Below are 21,329 nucleotides of genomic sequence, written 5' to 3'. Positions count from 1 at the left end.
CTTCATGTCAACATCCTGTTCTAGTTTGGTTACTAGAAGTGCGCATCTCTGCACTAGCCTGGATGGTGGTGTGCATGGCAAAGTCATAACAATATGTACCTCAAATATCCTTCACATAATAGTATTGGCCAGGGCTGCATCCTTCTTTATAAAGCTTAATTTGACTTGCTAATTGGCCTGTCTTACCTTTTTTACTTTTAACATTTTTGACTTGCAATCTTCTTACTATAAGAAAAGGATCATTGTAGAAGCCAGGAGAATGAATTTCTGAAACTCAGAAAGCTGGAAAACAACACTCTACCAGACCTCCAGTTGGCTAATGAGTTGTACAAATTGCTCATGGGAGGGAGGGGTGGAGTATGCCAAACGTTTGAGAAACACTGGTCTAGAGATGAGATATTCTGTATCTATTTCAATAAAATGACTGTTACTTATTAATACTACAAAATTGTATTCTAAATCTACATCTAATTCTTGTATTTCTATTTTCTAGACGATTCACGATTTTTCTGTTTTCAGGCCTGAATCAAGACTAGTCAGTTACCACCTTCGAGTCCTTGCTTGAATTTATTCACACAGGCAGGCGCACACCAAAAATCTAAATCCATATGTTAATAGAAATTGATACTAAATATGGCACATAAACTTCATTATAACAGGAAATGTTCTGCAACAAACAAGCTATTCAGATGTTCAACTTTAGAGTCACTACTAAGCAGATCTCATAATTTTAGCTGTAAGTCTGAAATGTGCAGACATTTCATTTGTTTAGTTTTAGCTTGTACAACCCTCTCTGCTAAAGCTGAATCAAGAGGCACTGTGAATCAAACAGATTTTCTGCATAGGCATGACAGTTCTGTCAGTATTTTTGACTTAACTAAAAATAAAACCTTTGCCAATAGTTCACATTCCTATGAAAAGACACCAAAGAATGTAGCTGCTCAGTTGTCTCAACATCAGTTTATTCCAAATAGCTCAAACCACATGTTTGATGTAAGTATGGAAGGTAAACACATTATCATCAAACTCTTCACCAAGTACCACAAGGAATCTTTCATATCTGTTAAAGATTTACACAAATTGTTGACTAAAATAAAAGAGAGAGTTTTAACAAGCCATGGTCATCATCATACTGTGCACACTTCTGAGCATGATGAGCTGGAACCTACTCAGGACTTGAAAGTAACAAGAGAGACAACCTCTGAAACAGTTGGTGATGTTTCTGTATCACCGTCTAACTTAGTGCATACGGGGGACTCTCAACTTGAAATTGGTCAACAAATGAATAAGACAGACATTGACACAGAACATGTGAGTAATTGTGATTGTAATAGTATGTATTCACAGTTTGAATGTGTAGTATTTTTACTCTTAAAAAATAATCCTTTATTTATCAAATTAATTCATGCATGTTATCTCAAGAGTTGATTAGATAAAGGCTAAATAAATATCAATGTAAACATATATATGCAACTAACATTAGTCACCGTGTTGATTTATTCCCAGGCTTTATATTGTTTATTATGGCTCAGCTGGAACATCCCCTACTTTTTTTTTTGTTTAACTTCTAATAAACTGCCCACATTTTAACTCCGCCATAGGACAGTCCCAAGCCAGACCTATTAACAGAGAACCAAATAGACAATGTCTGTATTGTGAAGAAGTTCTGTTGCTCTCTTCAGGATGTAGGTGTCAGACGAGGAGCAGATGTTGCTTTAGATCATCATCTTCTGGTCACCAGAATGAAAACATATCAAACAATGTCAGCTCCTAGAAGAGCTGCTAGAAGAGGAGACAATAGAACAGACATGGCAGAAAGTGAAAGAAACAGTAATCTCCACATGCCAAGAAGTACTGGGGACCCACAAGGATTGGATTTCAGCAGAAACTCTTCAAAAGATCAAGGAAAGAAGAGAAAAGAAAGCAGGCGTGAACAACAGTAAAACAAGAGCAGTAAAAGGAAAAAGACAAAAAGAATATGCTGAAAAAGATAGGAATGTCAAGCGTAGCATCAGAATAGACTGGCAGAAGAAGCAGCCCTTCAGAACAGCACCAAAGACCTGTACTCAGTCTTTAAAAAAAATATCTTGAAAATTTGCCAAGTCAGAGAGACCAGTAAAGGGCAAGAATGGTGAAGTGATAACAGATGAAGAAGGACAAAAGAAGAGATGGATCAAGCATTTCCAAGAGCTACTTAGTAGACCTAGTATTGCTAACCCACCAGAGATACCACCAGCTGCAAGAGACATGCCTAAAAAGTGCAGTGCACCCACTAAGGAAAAGATTCACACTGCAATCCCAGTTGAAGCGTTAAAGAAATATATTATGGACAAAAAGAAGTGCCTCCAGAGTGGAAGGACGGATACCTCATCAAACTCTCAAAGAAAAGCAATCTTAGTTCCTGCTCCAACTATCAAGGAATAACTCTGCTGTCCATTCCAAGGAAAGTGTTTAATTTCATTCTGCTGAACAAATGAAAGATGCCTTATGACCATAACTCCTTGACTAACAAGCTGGCTTTCGAAAAGAGAGATCATGCACAGATCAGATAGCAACGCTACACATCATCTTGGAATAGTCCATGGAATGGTTTAATAGAAAACTAGCATTTAAGGCTGTGATTCTGTCAAAACCATGTCTTAGTGAGCACCTAAATAGTAAAGGAACCTGTGTACGAAATTTCATCTACATAGTGATAGGTTTGATAGTTTAAAAGATCTCTTGATCAATCAGTGAGTGGTATTTTGGGACTACATATCAAAGATTTGATTCTTTTAGCATTATGAATCAGAACTTATTTATCTGATGTGACTACAGATTATAAGCTGAAAATATTTCCTTTCACTTATATCTATCTTATCTTCTTATCTTATATAAAACAGACGTTACTTCAAAAAAGAAGATGATTATGTCCTACGCGTCATGCATTTAGTCATGCATATTAACCAATGACTTAAATTCTGCCAAGTCTCGTCCCGAGACATGACGTTAAACTGCGCTCCTCTTTCCTTAGCACATTTGGAGCTCAAAAGTGCCCTACTTCTTTTCTATCATTGTGTCTGCCTCCTCTTTTCCTAAGTCTGCCTTCATTGATCATCACACTGTCTCCTTAACTTTAAATTCTCACTACGTCCTAGACCAGTCTGTTTGCCGTGGACTGCGACGGGTAAGGGGGGATAAAGAGATCCTGGTGTTTGAGTGGTGGCTATCTGAGGATAAACCACAACAACACAATACTTTGGCTCCAAGTTCCCCTAGACCTGAGACCCAGATGGCCCGCTCTGGGTCAACCGGCTGGTCATGCCGAGCTACCAGCATAGGTCGTCGACCTATGCTGGAGGGCGGTGGCTGGAGGGTCAATCAGGGAGCTGCTGTATCGGACACATGTCCGATGTAGCAGCTGACTGAGTATAGCACCTGTGTAGCCCTGGCGGGCTCATTCTGGACATCCGAATGGCCCGTCCCATTGTTGGACTCGATGGCGGGTGGGGAGCACAGGTGCCGAATTAACCAAAATATATATGGACAAAAAAACACACACAAAACTACTTGCCCCAGACCTATGTCTGGGCAAGAAACGACGAATTGACGATAAAAAAGAGGAGGTCCCAAAAAGCTGTGCCACCTGGCCATCATTTCTGGTGGTTAGATGCACAGAGGAGGGAAAAAGCCTGACCAAGTTGAGCCCTTTTATTATCTATAAAGGACTCAAGTCAGTAGTGGGAGAGCCCAAGAGTGTGTCTAAGCTACACAAAACAATGGAACTCCTTGTAGAAGTAGACAGCAAGACACACTCTGATGGGCTTTTAAGATGCAGAAGACTCTGTGATCTCCAAGTGGAAGTCATGCCACACAAGAGTCTGAACACCAGCAGAGGTGTAATCAGCTCTAGGGACCTACTGGAATGTTCCGAGAAGGAAATAGTGGAGGGCATTGAAGGAGTCACCCATGCCCGGCGCATTACCAGGCGCAGGGAGGGTGAGGAGGTCAAAACCGCCACTATTATCCTCACATTCGGAACTAGGACACCGCCAGAGTATGTGAAGGCAGGATACCTACGAGTTCCAGTGAGGCCCTACATACCTAACCCCATGAGGTGCTTCAAGTGCCAGGGTTATGGACACGGCGCGGCAGTCTGTAAGAGGAACACTGTGTGTGCCAGATGTGCTGGAGAGGGTCATGAGGACAAGGGCTGCACAGCCCAGTTCAAATGCCCAAACTGTCAAGCTGGCCACTCAGCCTACTCCAAGGACTGCCCTGTGTGGAAACAGGAGGTTGCCGTGCAGGAGTACAAGGCAAGAAACGGATGTACCTTTAGCCAGGCGAAATCGGCTGTACTGGCCCTACCCAAGGGCCAATTCGGCTTGACAAAGACCTACGCCCAGGCTGTTGCTAAGAAAGGAAGATCCATAGCCACACAGACGGACACATTGACCCCACCACCCCCTCCTCCTCCCCCAACTCAGAAGAAAACACCGCCAAAGAACACACCTCTGAAGAAACAAGAAAGCCCTGTTGTCATGCTAAAGAACAGGTTCTCTGTGCTCGCTGATGAGAGCATGGAGACTGAGCAGCATGTCAAAACCAATACTCCGGGAGAACCCGGAGACATCATGTCTGACACAGGTTCTCCTCAGAGAACCCAGCCAGACACCCCAACCTCTACTGAGTTAGAGGTTGACCAACTCCCAAAGGGGAGAAATCAAAGCGGAGAGGATGCCCGAGGTGAGAGAGGAGGAAATAACCTCCGCTCTAACCAGAGGGATCTCCCCTCTCCAGAGAGAAAGACTTCCCCCAAAAGGGGGTTGTCCTCCTCTCCATCCAAACCCAAGAATAAAAATACCAAGGTCACTGGAATAAAGGGAAACCCCTCCGGGGGCCTCCCAAGGCCAAATAGCTCCAAGTAGGTCATCTAGAATAAGCCATGGATTCCAGAATTGTACAGTGGAATTGTAGAGGCCTCAAGACCAATTACGAGGAAATGCAGCTACTGATGGACTCTGAGACTCCTGTAGCTGTCTGCTTACAGGAAACATTTCTAAAAGATTGCATCAGCTTCCGAAGCTACCGTGCTTACACCAAGAATGTTGAGGATGCAGAGAGAGCATCAGGTGGAGTCTATATCCTTGTGAAGGATAGCATCCCCCATGAGAGGGTAGAACTACAGACCACACTACAGGCCGTAGCAGCTAGGATAACCCTTCACAAGGTTATCACTTGCTGCAGCCTGTATCTACCACCAGGCGCTCCATTAAACCGAACAGACATGGAGGACCTATTGAAACAACTCCCCCGCCCTTATTTAATCCTTGGGGATTTCAATGCCCATAACACCATGTGGGGATCCAACAATACCGACACAAGAGGTCGTATGCTGGAGGATATCTTCCTCCAACATGATTTATGCATACTTAATGATGCATCACCGACCTACTTGCACCCAGGAACTGGATCATTCACATGCATTGACCTCACCGTATGCGTCCCCGGACTTCTGGACGATTTTAAATGGTCAGTTAGCAATGATCTACGGGGAAGTGATCACTTCCCAATCATCATTACTAACAATCTCCCTTCATTGGGACGACCTCAGCGGTGGAAACTGAATAAGGCCGATTGGGAACAATTCCAAAAAAGATGCTCTGAGGATATCACAGAAAATATCCTCCATGAACAGAACCCAGCTGATACCTTTGCTAGCAAGCTACTAAGTATAGCCAGGAAAGTTGTACCCCTAACCTCTGCAAATCCAAAACGGCCTAGCAAACCATGGTTTGATACAGCTTGCAAAAGTGCTATTGGTGATAGGAAAAAACGACTGGCTGCATTTATAAAGAATCCTTCCCAGGAAAACCTAAAGCTATTCAGGATAGCTAGAGCAAAGGCTAGACAAACCATACGGTCAGCCAAAAGGAATTCCTGGAGAAGTTTTGTTGGCAGTCTGGATGCCAAAACTTCTGCTAGAGCGGTTTGGAAGGCAGTAAGGCGAATCAAAGGGAAAGAATCAAATGCAATAGGGCATTTGAAAAACCAAGGACGAACTGTCACGTCCCCCAGAGAAATAGCTGACTGCCTTGCATCCTCAATAGCAGAAAAATCATCCACTGCACACTACACGCCAGAGTTCCAAAAAGTCAAAACCAGGGAGGAAAGACACCCCATTGATTTCAGGTCAGAGAACAATGAAGACTACAACAAACCGTTCTCGCTTGAGGAACTGAGGGAATCGCTGGACAAGTCACATGACACAGCGCCTGGAGAAGACGAAATCCATTACCAGTTCCTCAAGCACCTTCCCGAACCCTCATTGGCAGTCCTACTAGGGGTCTATAACTGTGTGTGGCAAACAGGCGCTTTCCCAAACAGCTGGAGGAAAGCCACAGTTATACCGATACCTAAACCGGGAAGAGACGGCTCTGACCCAGCTAACTATCGACCAATAGCACTAACAAGCTGCATCTGCAAAACCATGGAAAGAATGATTAACAGTAGGCTGGTCTGGTACCTGGAAAGGAATAAAGTGATCTCAAACTACCAGTGCGGATTCCGGCAGGGGCGGACAACAACTGACCACCTGGTAAGGCTGGAAGCTTATATTAGAAATGCATTACTCAGAAGAGAACATCTAGTAGCTGTATTCTTCGATATAGAAAAGGCCTATGACACAACCTGGAAACATGGCATTCTACGTGACCTGGCGCTTATGGGGCTTAAGGGACACCTCCCCCGTTTTGTGGAGGAATTCCTGAAAGATCGAAAATTTCAGGTCCGAGTGGGCAACTCCGCTTCTGACACTCATGACCAGGAAATGGGTGTACCCCAGGGCAGCATTCTGTCAGTCACCCTGTTCAACATTAAAATAAATAGCATCATAAATGCGCTGTCCCCTGGCATAGAGTGCTCTTTGTATGTTGATGACTTTGTCATTCTTACTTATGGGAAAAACATGAACACCTTAGAAAGGAAATTACAGTTATGTTTAAACAAAATTCAGGGTTGGGCAAACTATAATGGTTTCAAATTCTCTGACTCCAAAACAGTTAGTATGCATTTTTGTAATCTAAGGGGGCTCCACCCAGACCCTGAACTATTTATACACAAAAAGAAGATCCCTGTCGTGAAAACTACAAAATTTTTAGGCCTCACCTTAGATTCCAAATTTAATTTTCTCCCCCACATTAAGGAACTTAAGAAGAAATGCCAAAAGTCATTAAACATACTAAGAGTACTCAGCCATACGGACTGGGGAGCTGACAGAGATACCTTGCTGCTGCTCTATCGGAGTCTAATTCGATCCAAGCTAGACTACGAATCCATAATATATGGAGCAGCAAGGAAGTCGTACCTAAAAATACTGGAACCAATACAAAATGCTGCCCTGCGTCTCTGTCTCGGCGCGTTTCGTACATCACCTATCCCAAGTCTCCATGTGGAGGCTGGAGAACTCCCCATGGATATAAGAATGAAAAAGCTTGCAATGCAGTATATAGTCAAGCTAAAATCCAACCCCACGAACCCTGCTTTTGACTCCATATTTAACCCCACAGAGGTAGAATTATACAATCGAAGGCCTAACGTCATACAGCCGTTGGGCCTTCGAATGAGAGAACCCATCCAAAATTTAACCCCACCCATTGACCAAATCTCTAAAATAGAAACCCCTCAGAATCCTCCTTGGCTAATGAATAAACCTAAATTAAATTTATCCCTCCTTAATTTCAAAAAAGAAAATACAGACCCAAGCATACTACAAGTCCACTTTAGGGAACTGCAGGAGAGCTACGGAGATTGTGGCACCATCTACACAGACGGATCCAAAATGGAGGGAAAGGTCGCGTGTGCCTGCTCCTTTCGGAACAAAACAATCTCCCGTAGACTCCCCGATGGCTGCTCCATCTTTACGGCCGAATTGCACGCAATATTGCTTGCACTTATGGCCGTAAAAGCATCAGAAAGGAGTAAATTTATAATCTGCTCCGACTCCAAATCTGCATTGCAAGCTTTGGGGCGGATGAAGACTGACATCCCATTGGTACATAAGAGCCTGAAGCTGTTGGACCTAATAACAGCCGACCGTAGGGATGTCACCTTCATCTGGGTCCCCTCCCATGTTGGCATTGAGGGAAACGAAGCCGCAGACAGAGAAGCAAAGAGAGCCCTAAATCATGCGGTGTCAGGAACCCAAATTCCCTACTCGGACCTGAGACAAAGTATTGCCTCTGCCACCTATCGAGAGTGGCAGAACCGATGGGAGGCTGAGACTCACAGTAAACTCAGGCAGATTGTGGCGGATGTCAGGTGGCGGCCCACATCTAAGGGTCTGACAAGGCGTGGTAGCACAACCATGTCCAGACTTAGGATTGGCCACACCTACATCAAGCACTCTTTTGTACTGAAGAGAGAGGAGCCCCCACTTTGCGAGTACTGTGACTCTCGCCTCACCGTGGAACATATCCTTGTTGATTGCCCCAGATACCAGGATGTCAGGGCGAAACATTTTAGAGCCACTAATCTAAAAACACTATTTAATAATGTCGACCCTGGGAAGGTACTGGGCTTTATTCGGGAAGTGGGGCTATCTACGAAGATCTGATTTCTGAATTTGTGAACATGCACTATTTACATTAGATTTTTACCAAATATTTAAATTTTTACTACCTTTACTATTTTAACTGTGAATAGACCTTAATTTTAATTATATTACTGTATAGAATCTGGCCCTTGTTATTTAGAGAGAGAGTAGTCCTCAAGGGACTGCAGGCACGACATGGCCTAAATTGTGCCGATGTGCCTCAAATCAACAAATTAAATTAAATCTGCCAAGTCACTGGTTTTCCTGGCTAGCTCAGACAACCCATTCCATGCTCTAATAGCACTAGGGAAGAAGGAGTATTTGTACAAATTTGTCCAAGCATATGGGATGAGGAATGTGCCTTTATCTTTGTGTCTTTCAGAGTATTTTTGAGGGACAACTGAGACTACACTAATTGCTGTTATTGACAACCATTTATGATTAAAACTAGTTTGCATAAATGCAGTTATCTAATATGCTTTCTCTAAAGTTCTTTATGGGCTTATAAAATACTGTTTATGAACTAAAGCAAACAAAAGTTTTGCAATTTGCTCTGTTTAAACATAATTTATATTGGAATTGAATCATTCATTGATAAAATCATATAAAATGTTTTCACAATGTCTATGAAATGTTTCTATTTATTTTTCTAGTGTCTACGCTTGGATGAGATGCTTCACATTTTTAAGTTCAGTCATTTAAAAAGGTTAGGACCGAGAGAGTTTCTACACTTATGTCCTGTCTTGATTGATCAGTTAGATTCTGGTTTCTGTAAGGCTGAGTCAGAATTAAAAGTTGTACCCATCCTTGAAGATCCTCATGATAATCACCAGCATCATGAACATGACCATAGTAGTGACACCAGCCATGATGTTCATGTAATCAATGCTACAGACACAACACCATTCCATGCTCCTATGAAAGGTAAACTATTGCTGTACACATTTTTTCTCTTGTTCAGAATATTTTTTTTTAGTTTAATTTTGAAGTCTTTAGTTCCAAGAAAGATGAAATAGTTTTTAGACTTTCACTGGATTTTATAGAGGAAAAAGGCAACAAAAAAAAAACAATTAACCAACTTAAAATTACATTTAATAAAATATTTAGATAAAAGCTCTCCATTCAAGACTTTCTAAAAATTAAAATATTTTAACTTTAAAAAAAAATTGAAATACTTTGACTTTTCTGATCTTGAGAAAAGAATCCAAAATGTCCTAGTAGGAAAAGCAGAATTTGTAATCTTAAATTGTCTACAGCAATTTGTGTAATCTTAAATGGTTGTCTACAGCAATTAGTGTAATCTTAAATGGTTGTCTACAGCAATTAGTGTAATCTTAAATGGTTGTCTACAGCAATTTGTGTAATCTTAAATGGTTGTCTACAGCAATTTGTGTAATCTCAGTTGTTCTTCCAATGAGCAGACTTAAACAGACTTTCATTCCTGATTAACTTTTAACTAATATTAGTCCTGGAATAAAAGCTAGAGTATATGTAGATGAACTGTGGAGTATTTTGAACAATCTAGAACATTTAAAAACAACAGAAAATAAGAAATAAAAATAAATGATTTATAGAATTTGGAATCCAATAGGAGCATGTCATTACATTCAGAAAAGTGTAAGCCAAAAAAATAAATATTTATTTTATTAATAGTAAACCTTTTAACCAGACTAAAAATTCAAATTACCAAGGACTATTGTTATAATAAATGAAAAGCTATCATTGAATTCTCATAATGATAAAATAAGTAAAGAATCAAACTAGGTTTAAGATAAAAAAAAAGAAAAAAAAATTATTTACAAATGAAAAGACAAAAACTTAAATACTAATGAATCTTAGGTAATTCTATACTGGACAAGTTATCATCCATTTGGAATTTCTCAACCATTCCATATATTGAGGTTTATCACAGGTGAATACTCACACTTAACTAACACTAAAATATAAAGTAGAAAATATATACAAACTCTTTCATCCCAATTGCCATTCAAGCATAAACAGGTTGTTGGTATCTGATAGTAGAACCAAACACTTAGTAGTCTAAATTTCTAGTTAACATGAATGTCTAGATCAGCACATGGATAAGTGTATGACTTCATAAGATCAGATGATGAATTGATGTCACTAACCATTCAAGTAGAAGTCTTCTCAGTAATGTCCTCAAAGGAAATGCAAGTAAAAAAACAACTGATAAGTCAAATAGGCTTTTAAGATTTACTCCTCTTAAGAAAGGGGGGAAAACTGATGTGTACCCTAATGATATTGCTGTTGAGTTTTGTATGCACACTCTTTCCAATTTTATTTACCTCACAAGAATAAGTCATGAGATCAGGGACTCAGTGAGAGTACTCTAACCCTAACCTTTTTTTTCTAATTTTTTGTACGATTACAGCATATCCTTCTAGTGACTTTTTGTTTCCAGTAATCACAACACATCCACTGTTATATTTCTATATTACTTATATATTAACCTGTACTTCCAGCCTGGTGTTTCACATTTCTGTCCATCATCATCATCAGTGTGTGCTGTGTTGTCGGGGCCATCATTATCCCCAACATGGAAAAGGTGTTTTACAATCACATCCTGCAGTTCCTTGTGGCTCTGGCTGTTGGTGCCATGTCATCCGATGCCATGCTTCATTTGTTACCACATGTAAGTTAGTTTAATGGCTGTTGGTGCCATGTCATCTGATGCCATGCTTCATTTGTTACCACATGTAAGTTAGTTTAATGGCTGTTGGTGCCATGTCATCTGATGCCATGCTTCATTTGTTACCACATGTAAGTTAGTTTAATGGCTGTTGGTGCCATGTCATCTGATGCCATGCTTCATTTGTTACCACATGTAAGTTAGTTTAATGGCTGTTGGTGCCATGTCATCTGATGCCATGCTTCATTTGTTACCACATGTAAGTTAGAGATATTGGGGTTGGGGCTACACAGGGCTACTTTGGCACCATGATTCAGTTGTCACCACCTTTAGGTAGGTTTAGAATCTCCTCATGTAATAAGATTTGTTTTGTTCTTATCTTAAAAGATAACAATGAGAATAAGAATCATATTGATGGATAGATAAACAAAGGCTATTTGTTCTACACACAACCTTGCAAGTGGCCCACTGTTTAGTCAAAATTTATTCATAGACTTTGTGTGCACTTTGGTATCATTCAACTATTAAATAGCATGAACTGCATTTTAAAACATTTAAAAATAGTTTTTACATATGTGCATACAATATGTTTACCTATTTTTGAAAATCCTATTATTAGAACACCTATTAGATGAAGGATGAATATCTTTGAATTTCTCTTTTATTTTGAAATTGAGTTTGTAGGGAAGAAATCTCTCACTGAGTTAATACAAGCTTGGGATAGCAGGCAAAGTAGACATTCCCTAAAAAAAAAACATTACTGTTATTGTCCCCTTTAAAAGAAGCTTTCCTTTTAGTAGTATTTGGTAGTCTGTAATAGAATTAACATCATGAATATTGTTCCTACAGGCTCTGTTGTCTGAATCTCACCATGCTAACCATCATCATAAACATGACATTGATGACAGACAGTTGCAGAATGACACCAAGAGTGGGAAGTTGACAGATGGCCAGACATCTAGTCATATGACTGCATTGTATAAAGGTCTGGTGGCCTTGATGGGAATGTATGGTTTCTTCTTTCTAGAGCGCTGTTTCACTCACTTCACTCAACACAGAGGGAGGAAAACAAAGAGCAAGAGTCTAAGAAAAACTTCTTGCAATGAAGAGGTAACAATCAAACATTTCTATTTCCTTCAAAAACAAAACAAACAAATATTTTTAGAATGGTGTGCTAGTTTTCTCTCAGCAAAAATGAAAAAAGTGGAGTATCACTTTTCCAGTTTCTATAAGGCTGCCTATGTCCGCCATAGGTGCATACTTTATCAAGTGGCCAGAACAAGATATGGACTCCTATAGAAACAAAAAAAATGTATGCAGCACTGCCTTAAATGGAAATCATTGCCAAGTTCATCTCTGATGTGGGAGTAGCATTAAAGAATAAGAATTGAAACCAATCTTGTATCAATTACATACTTAGTAACTTTTTATCCCAACTTTTCAATATTTTCTAATTGTATAGCTGACTTAAATGAGTCATTGAAACTGTTTTAAAATTATTATTTCATGTTGTGACTTTGAACATTTTATAGTAGTTAAATGATAATAATTTAGCAACACATCTAGATGTTGTTAAATTTAGTCATAAATATGCATTTTGTTGAAAACTGATTTTCACAATATTTTCACAAGTCAAGGTCAACAATGCTAGGCTCAACTTTGGAGGCAGAAAGTTTCAATATGGCTTCCTGTGATGCAGTGGTCATGGTTGTTCATCCTAACAAAGGTTAATTTAATTCTTTTGAGACATTTCATTCAGTAGTGAGGCCTACACACTCATTATTTAACTGTACCATTAAACTGGATTCCTATCTTTGAAATAATGTCATATAAAAAAATTATTAAAAAAACAAAACATAATAAAATGTGATGCAGACACAAATCATTCTTTCTACATCAAAACTTTTTAATCATTGTAAATGTCTGTATAGTTCTTTATTAATTTCAAATGGGCAAATGTAAAAAAAAACATTTTAAAAAAGCAACAAAAGAAGTTCTAATTAGATATCTCCTTGTAAATTGGCTTTAACTTACTAAGATACAAAGTATGATTTAACATTGAACATTATTTACATAATTGTGTTCACAGCTTTGAAAGCCTATGCTGATGTTCGTCATGAGGCATTACTACACAGCTGTGATGAATCATTGATCTTGTCTCCATCAGGATCTGATGTCACTGGGGCTAAGTCAGGGGGTAATGGCACCAAAAACTCTGTGATTGGAAGTATTAGTGATGCTGTCGTCACTCGTAAAGCATCCACAATTTTGGCTAAGAACCCAGCTAGTGACAATACTAGCAAAAGTGAAACCAACGGACATCCCTCCCCATGTGAGAAAAGTGGACATGGTGATGCTATTTGTCTAGGTGCTGAGACAACAAGGTTTGTATTAATGATATCTAGCCAATTGAGTTAGTGTTCAAAGAACTTTCTTTCATTACTTTTTGTCTTTTAACAGATGTACAGTCAATTATCCACTAGATTCTTTCATCCCCATGCCTTACTACTAATAACTAATTAGTCAATTAATTATTGGTAATTTATTATTTTGTTTGTAATTATATAAGGGAAATAATTATCCATTATTGATAGATATAGTTTTAAGGGTGAAAGTCTTCTGTAGATAATCTTTTTTTAAACAAAAGGATTTTTAGCGGCCCCCTGTAAAGAATGTTCCGGACTTGGTTTTGAAAAAGAAATCAACCTACATTACTTAAATTTTCTTACAAATGGTCTCCAAAATTGTTCAGAATTTTATATAAAAAATCTACTAACACAAATAACTTTGAAATCCCTTTTTTAATAAATAAAACAAATAATCTTCTTCTCATTTACGAATATTGGTTGTTCCAGATTTTTATGAAAAACATTCTAACTCTATGTAAAATCACTCTTATGTTGTACATTACATTTAATTTTCTAGCTAAACGTTTTAAAATCTAATTATTGTTAATATTATTTTCCGATTCTTAAGGAAAAAAACTTCCTAACACCAAAATATGGTATAAAATCTCTCCACGAGGCTATGGTACATCTAATTTTCATATGATACCATTCCAAAACTTTAATATACAGTATTAGATTTATCTAGAATTCTCTTTTTCTCTCACTATATATACAAACATCCGGAACAATCTTTTATAGATAGATTGCGATGTTTCGGAAGGAAAATTTAAGATCAATCAAATTTTCAATAGCTTATAGTTGTATTTTTTTTAGACATTAACATGATGGACAGACTGACTGACAGACAAAACGCACAAAAAATGCAACTTTAATCCTAATGTATATATATATAAATATATATATATATATCTTTAAATGAATTCTATTAGAACTCAGTGCACAAGGGACTATGAACCCTCGTTAAATCTCTCGTGTTAATAAAAATATTTTTTGTTACTAGCCCATTGTGACGTAATGGAATTTTTTTTCCTTTGACGTCATATGAATGAATTCTTTAAATGTAATGCTAAAAAAAACTTGGTGCACCAATGTCTATGAACCCTTGATAACTGGCTCGTATTGCTGAGGCATTTTTTGTCTAACTAGGCCGTGTGATGTTGTGAAATTTTTTCCTTTGATGTTATATGGAATTAATTCTTTAAATGAAATGTTATAAGAACTCACTCGGTGCAACAATGTCTATAATGCCTCAACATCTTGCTCGTATTGATGAGACATTTTTTAGTCTAACTAGGCCGTGTGACGTAGTGGATTTTTTTTCCTTTGACGTCATATGGAATGAATTCTTCAAATGAAATGCTAAAACAACTCAGTATAGTAATGTTAGACCTCGTTATCTGACTCGTATTTTAAAAAATGCATGATAGCTAGATTTAGATCTAATCTAGATTTTTTTTACAGTAGGCCTATATCTAGATTTTTTAAACTAGATCTGAATTTATATTCTAATTAAAATCATTGTAGAGTCTAGATCTAGAATTTCAAGTGTAGATTGTGATTTCCAAACGTCTAGATCAATATTGCAATATTATAATATACTAAAACTAATCTACTATTTTTAAATTCAATGATGCAATATTATAATATACTAAAACTAATCTACTATTTTTAAATTCAATGATGCATTCACTGAGTGATTCAGTCTATTGATAGACTATATAGGATTTTTTTTTTTTGCATAAATATCTAATCTAAATTACATCTAAATTATTCCAAATTTATATTCTAGATCTAGTAGATATAGATCTTAAGAGTGCAAAATCAGAAGTTTAGTTTATGTAGATCTACATCCTTATTCTAGTTCTGTTTAAATGAAAATGCCAATAGCTCTGTTGGTAACTGTGCTGGGACATCGAAGTACAAGCAGGATATATCTGTTCTGTTTTTTTCATCTATTTTTTTTTCAATTACAAATCAATGCTAAAAGATTATCTAAAATTGCTCGTGTGACATATTGTACATATCCGGTAGATGCCATGCCATAATGTGTAATAGATCTCTTTATGAATAATAGGCTATTAGTTTGTAACCAAATTGTTATTAAGTTAAGAGCAATGCCTGGTCGTGCGGTTAGTGTGCTGAACTGATTATCTTGACGTCCCGGGTTGTTTCATTGTTTGTTTTACATGTTTCGGATGTTCCTTCAGAGTTGAAGATAATTTACTTACTCTCGCAGGACAACGTGGAGTGGGAGCGCTCAGGGTTTGAACCAGGGACCATCGATAAATCCTAACGACAGTGCAGCGCGTAAACTGAACAACCAGGCAGGGTTCATACCCTGCTCTCTGCCATCCTCCATCGTCCAGCGAGAAGCTAATTATTTTTAACTTAGAAGGAACATCTGAAACATTGGCAGAAATATTTAAAACAGAAAAAAAAAATTTTTTTACAACGGCAAATGAATCTTTGTAACATTATTACTTTTGACCATCAAAATTAAATCACATCTTGAATATTCATTGCGAATAAGTGGATTCAACAGGCATCCGACTCCGATGTGGGCCTCCTTTGAGTTTGTCTGATTACACAAACTCACTTTGTAATCTTGTTTATATTTTGTTTTATTCTATAATATTGAATGTATATTAAGTATTAGAACATTTGAACAAACCTCAAGTTTTATCATTTAATTTATCCCAAAATGTTGAAAATGTCCTCTAGGTAAGAGAGTCAGTATAAATCTATTCCTTATTGTTTTCCGATCCTGTTATTGATCAGGTCATATAATAAAACCACTGAACATTGCCACAGTCACAGGAATGTTGGAAATCTCAGAGAAGTTCTGAGCTCTGTGGCCATGATGGTTGTAGTAGGGGACCTCATCCACAGTTTTTGTGCTGGGCTTGCTATTGGGACAGCGTATGCAGGAAACACTTTAGGTGGTCTGAGTACTTCTGTTGCAGTATTTTGTTATGAGCTTCCACATGAGATAGGTAAGCATAAAAGTAGGATGTTTTCAGTGTCTTTATTACAGATTACTTGTAAACAACCAAAAGTTATACTTGAAATATATATATTCACCAATTTTAAAATGTGCTTCCTTAATTAATATCAGAAAATAAACCCACACCTAAATGCAGATATCAATGTCAAAATATAATCAACTGGCATGAAATATCTTTAAGGAAACTAGTTCATTCCTTTTAAAAAATTTTTCTCTATATTCTCAACATGTTATGCACATGCACAATGAGAGTTATTGAAATGGTTCACCATATTGTATCTAGAATTTAACCATTTTTTTCAGACAACAGCACTAGCACTGCTGCTAAAACAAATGTTATTGATGCTGAATAGAATTTGTTTCAACTACTGAGTTACTGTAGTAATGTCATACTGAAATGAAAACCAATGTTAAAAATGTGATGCAACATAATCTATGTTTTTAGTTCAAAATAGTACATTCCCAAGAGTTAGTACTGTGTAATAAAGAAAAACAAAGGGAAATAGAAAGACAAACAGTAACAGTTACTTTGAACACATCATTAGACCACTCTAATATCTTGAGATTTCTCCTGTTACAATGATTCAATTTTGTGAACCTTCCATGCAGGTGATTTAGCAGTGTTGATGAGATCAGGTTTAACCAGGAAGAAAGCTGTTTGTTTTAATTTACTGTCTTCTCTGCCCAGTTTCTTTGGAGCAATCATTGGTTTGTCCATTGGAAATATAGGCTCAGCATCTGTATGGAGTTTTGCTGGTGTTGGCGGCATGTTTCTCTACATTACCTTAGTGGACTTGGTAAGGATTTGTTGTGAAGTCTTTTAACTTAGCTATGTTAGATGAAACACTAATGGCATTTTTAGGTTGTTTTGGTACTACTTGGCCTAGCTAATTGGTAAAAAAAGTAAGCATTTTTTTTTTCTTTCTTGAATAGAAAAAAACACATTTAAGAAATCTCTTAACATATTAAAATTATATACCATAAAAAAATATTGAGTAAATTATTTATGTCCCTCAGCATTTTTTACCAAAATACTTGTGACTAGTGTTGTTGATTTGAGCGTTTTTGGGGCCATTTTATGGGATCTAGGGGATTTTATGTTGTTTCAACACTTGCACAAATTTAACACTTACAGACACAAAGCTAAAAAGCAGGCAACTAATATTGTGAATACAGTTATTTACTATTGAGATAAAAGTGAAATGAAAATAGAGTGGTAGTTTACAATGGGCAGTTAAATGTACATAAACTGGCATGCATATTTATCATCATCGATTAGAAATGCTGTTAGAGATTGTCCGTTTGCTTATCCTAGCAGTTGCTCATTGGGTTTCTAGCTTATAGAGGACTGCGGCTACTCTGCAGTGCTGTTAGGCTCTTGGTACTGGGCAGTGGCTCTGATCACTGGGCATGTGCAGTAGGTAGGAGTGGACATTGAACATGGAACTGTTGTAGTGGCACTAGTGTTCCTATATAAAGGCTGAAACAAAACTATAAAAACGGGACAGGTTAACACATCTCTTCAACATCATTTGAAAACCTCTGGTATTGAGGCAAACAATCAGATAAATTAATTTTAGACATATTCAATACATGTTAAAATAGTGGAGGTGGAAGAAACAGATATCAAGGCAGATAACAGATTAATAGCCAAAGGATGTTATCGGGGAAGATAACAAAATAATATAAACTGTTACCAAGGGAGATAAAAGAATGCCACTAGGGGAGATAACAAAATAATTTTTACATGAAGTACGTGTTCACTAGTCGCAGTGAAATATATATAAATATTGCATAAACTAGTAGGATGAAAAAGGAAGTGGAGATCAGCGAGTGATGCTTGCCTGTAGCTTGCCATCACTATAAATGTCTAGTAGGGACAAGGTCTCCAAACTAAGAAGTAGAAAAATGGCATTTGATTAAAGCAGGTACACTATAAACATATGTCCACAAAGTGAAACAATTCATGTCAGTAGAACCATCTCAGTGAAATGATGACTCACACCACAAGGAATATTAATATTAATACAATTAGGTAACCTAAAAGCTATTTAAATAATCTAGAGCAGGCATGTCAAACACGGCGTTTGGGGGCAGCATGCGACTGCTTAGCCACCTAAAAATTATCAAAATAATGTTAAACTGTTAGGCTGGAAAATAAGAGATGAAAAGCTACTTGAATCGTAAAATAGTATTTGTTATACTGAACGAGAGTGAGTCTGCAGTGAAAGCAATTTGAACTACATTTTGTCATTAATTGCAAGCCATGGCAAATCATTTAGTGAATATGATTTTATGAAGGGGTGTGTCGTTAAAGCTGCAGAAGTAATTTGTCTAGAAAAGGTGAAAGCATTCACAGAAATAGCGCTAACTAGGAACACTGTGGTAGATAGAATAAATGACATGTCAGTCAGATTGCGTGAACAATTAAAGATTTTGAATTTTTTTCATTTGCTCTCCATGAGTCAGCTGATGTAACAGGTGTAGCATAGTTGGCTATATTCATAAGTCCTTGACAGGAATTTTGAGATACATGAGGAGCTACTTGAGCTCTGTTCTATGCATAATACCCCAACAAGCGAGAATGTTTTTGAGAAATTAGAGGAGGTGATATTGCAGTACAATTTATCTTTGGTAAAGCTAGTTAGTCTAACAACGGATGGCACACCAACCATGAAATGTAATGGTTTTGATGCAAAGTTACTTGCAAAAAATAAGAGAGACTGATGCTAAGTTTAAATTTCCTGATTTTCAGTGCATCATTCACCAAGAAACTATTAAAGTTCCAACATGTTATAAGATCGGTTTCAGTCGCTCTCAATTTTATTTGTACCCATAGTTTAAATCAAATTTTCAATGTTTCTGGATGGTATTGGACACGAATTTGATTGTGTTCCGCTGGCTCTCATGTCATAAAGTATTGAAGAGATTTTTTGCACTTCGTGAGGGAATTGTATTGTTTCTGAACATGAAAGGTGAACCTGTTGAACATTTCCAATCTGACTAATAGGTTCGGGATTTGGCATTGGCAGTTGATCTCACTGGTCACCTGCTAGACTTGATTCAAAACTTCAATGTAAAGACAAAATTGTCACAACTGCGTGTAATCATGTGAAGTGCTTACAAGCAAAATTACGACTGTGGATAAACCAAATATGAAGAGGAAATCTTATTCATTTCTCAACATGTCAGGAACTAAAAAGATTAAATACGGCTGCAACATTTGGTAAAAATGTCTGTAATCTTTAGTAGATGCTTTCAATGACCATTTTCGTGATTTCATTTCATACAAGCAAGAATTTTCGTTGTTTGTATCTCCATTCTCATTTGATTCTGAAATTGCTGCTGGTAATGTGCAACTAGAGCTGATAGAATAGCAGTCAGATTCTTTGTTGAAATCGAAGTATATAGAATTGGCTGTGCCAAAATTTTACAGTTCTTTACCCTGAACGGTACGTTGAATTGCGGAAATTTACAGCCAGAATTATTGCTGTTTGCAAGTACTTATCTCTGTGAGCAGTTCTTTTCCATAATGAAAGCTACAAAAGCACCTCACGGTTCGAGATTATCTCATCAGTATTTGTCGACAGTGATGAAAATGTCAGTGGAAAACAAACTTCAACTTGACATTAATAAGTTTGTATCCTATAAAAGATGTCAAGCATCAGAACAAAGAAAATAATGCGTAATCATATTAATTTTTAATTACCAAATAGTACTACAAATTTAGCTCATTAAGGGTCAGGTATGCCATTAATTATTGTATTCTATTGTATTGTTTCTAATTTACATAAAACTTGTAGGCTGTTTTGCAAATGATTTTTGGCTGCAGCCTCTCAGGTCATAATAAGTTTTTATATGGCCCATACACCTTAATGAGTTTTACATGCCTGATCTAGAGTATAATGAGCTAACTGCTAGAATAATTCCCTGCCAAGGAATTAAATAGCTACTAATGTTTGTAAGGTGTTTGGCAAGAGGTAATTTATCAGAGATAAATTATTAATTGCTTTATATCAAAATATGTTTGTGAATAATTAACACACATTCTTGTCTACCATTTAATCCATGTAAATGCACTGGATTTAATTTGTACAAATACATTAGCCACTGAGGCATATAAATGTTTATACTAGATCTAGATAAAATGATGACTTGGGATATTTTATAAATATCTAGTCATTAAATAAATGTTTCATCAAGTCAATGTGTTGAGATGATAAAAAGTTTACCAGCTCATGTGTACAGAGTTAGATAAATTAATAAAGATCATGCAATGACATAAATAAAACCTACTTACATGTGAATATGGAAAAAGTTTAATTCAAATAAACTTAATAGGAAACAAATAGTAACTAACACATACTGGTACCACTCAACTCCAATAGGAAAATAGAAAGTATAAAATCTGGAGAGAAGGAACACGTCCGCCCACCTGATGAGCCCTGAGTGAAATGACCGAAGATCTGGATCTCTGACCATGTGGATTAGAGATGCCAGGGAATGGTGGTGGTGAGGGAGAGATTTGGAAAGTTCCTTCCAGAAAGAAGTGCAAATATAAGAAATGGTGTAAGAAACAGACTAGAGTTGGGCAGGAGAAAAGAAAATGCACTCATTGAAGTATTGCATGACGCTAAGGGAAGAGAGGGGGGAAGAGAGACAGGGTGTCCTGCGGAGATTAATATCTCCATGTGA

General features: G+C 37.3%; 1 protein-coding gene across 2 annotated transcripts in view; it reads left to right on the top strand.

Moving 5' to 3' along the window:
* LOC106064597 (zinc transporter ZIP10-like) overlaps positions 1–21,329 on the top strand; it is a 30,700-nt gene that overhangs the window by 3,124 nt on the left and 6,247 nt on the right. For both annotated transcript variants that reach the window (XM_056004629.1, XM_056004628.1), the window contains exons 2-9: positions 520–1,311; positions 9,226–9,496; positions 11,056–11,225; positions 12,072–12,332; positions 12,855–12,948; positions 13,312–13,606; positions 16,409–16,623; positions 17,244–17,431. In XM_056004629.1, the coding sequence (XP_055860604.1) occupies positions 634–1,311; positions 9,226–9,496; positions 11,056–11,225; positions 12,072–12,332; positions 12,855–12,948; positions 13,312–13,606; positions 16,409–16,623; positions 17,244–17,431 (2,172 nt within the window). In that variant the 5' untranslated portion in view covers positions 520–633. The remainder of the gene's footprint in view (positions 1–519; positions 1,312–9,225; positions 9,497–11,055; positions 11,226–12,071; positions 12,333–12,854; positions 12,949–13,311; positions 13,607–16,408; positions 16,624–17,243; positions 17,432–21,329) is intronic.

Source organism: Biomphalaria glabrata, chromosome 11 (assembly GCF_947242115.1).
Source record: "Biomphalaria glabrata chromosome 11, xgBioGlab47.1, whole genome shotgun sequence".
Lineage (NCBI taxonomy): Eukaryota > Metazoa > Mollusca > Gastropoda > Planorbidae > Biomphalaria > Biomphalaria glabrata.
The sequence above is the reverse complement of the archived record's forward strand: the minus strand, read 5'-3'. Positions and strand labels throughout refer to the sequence as shown.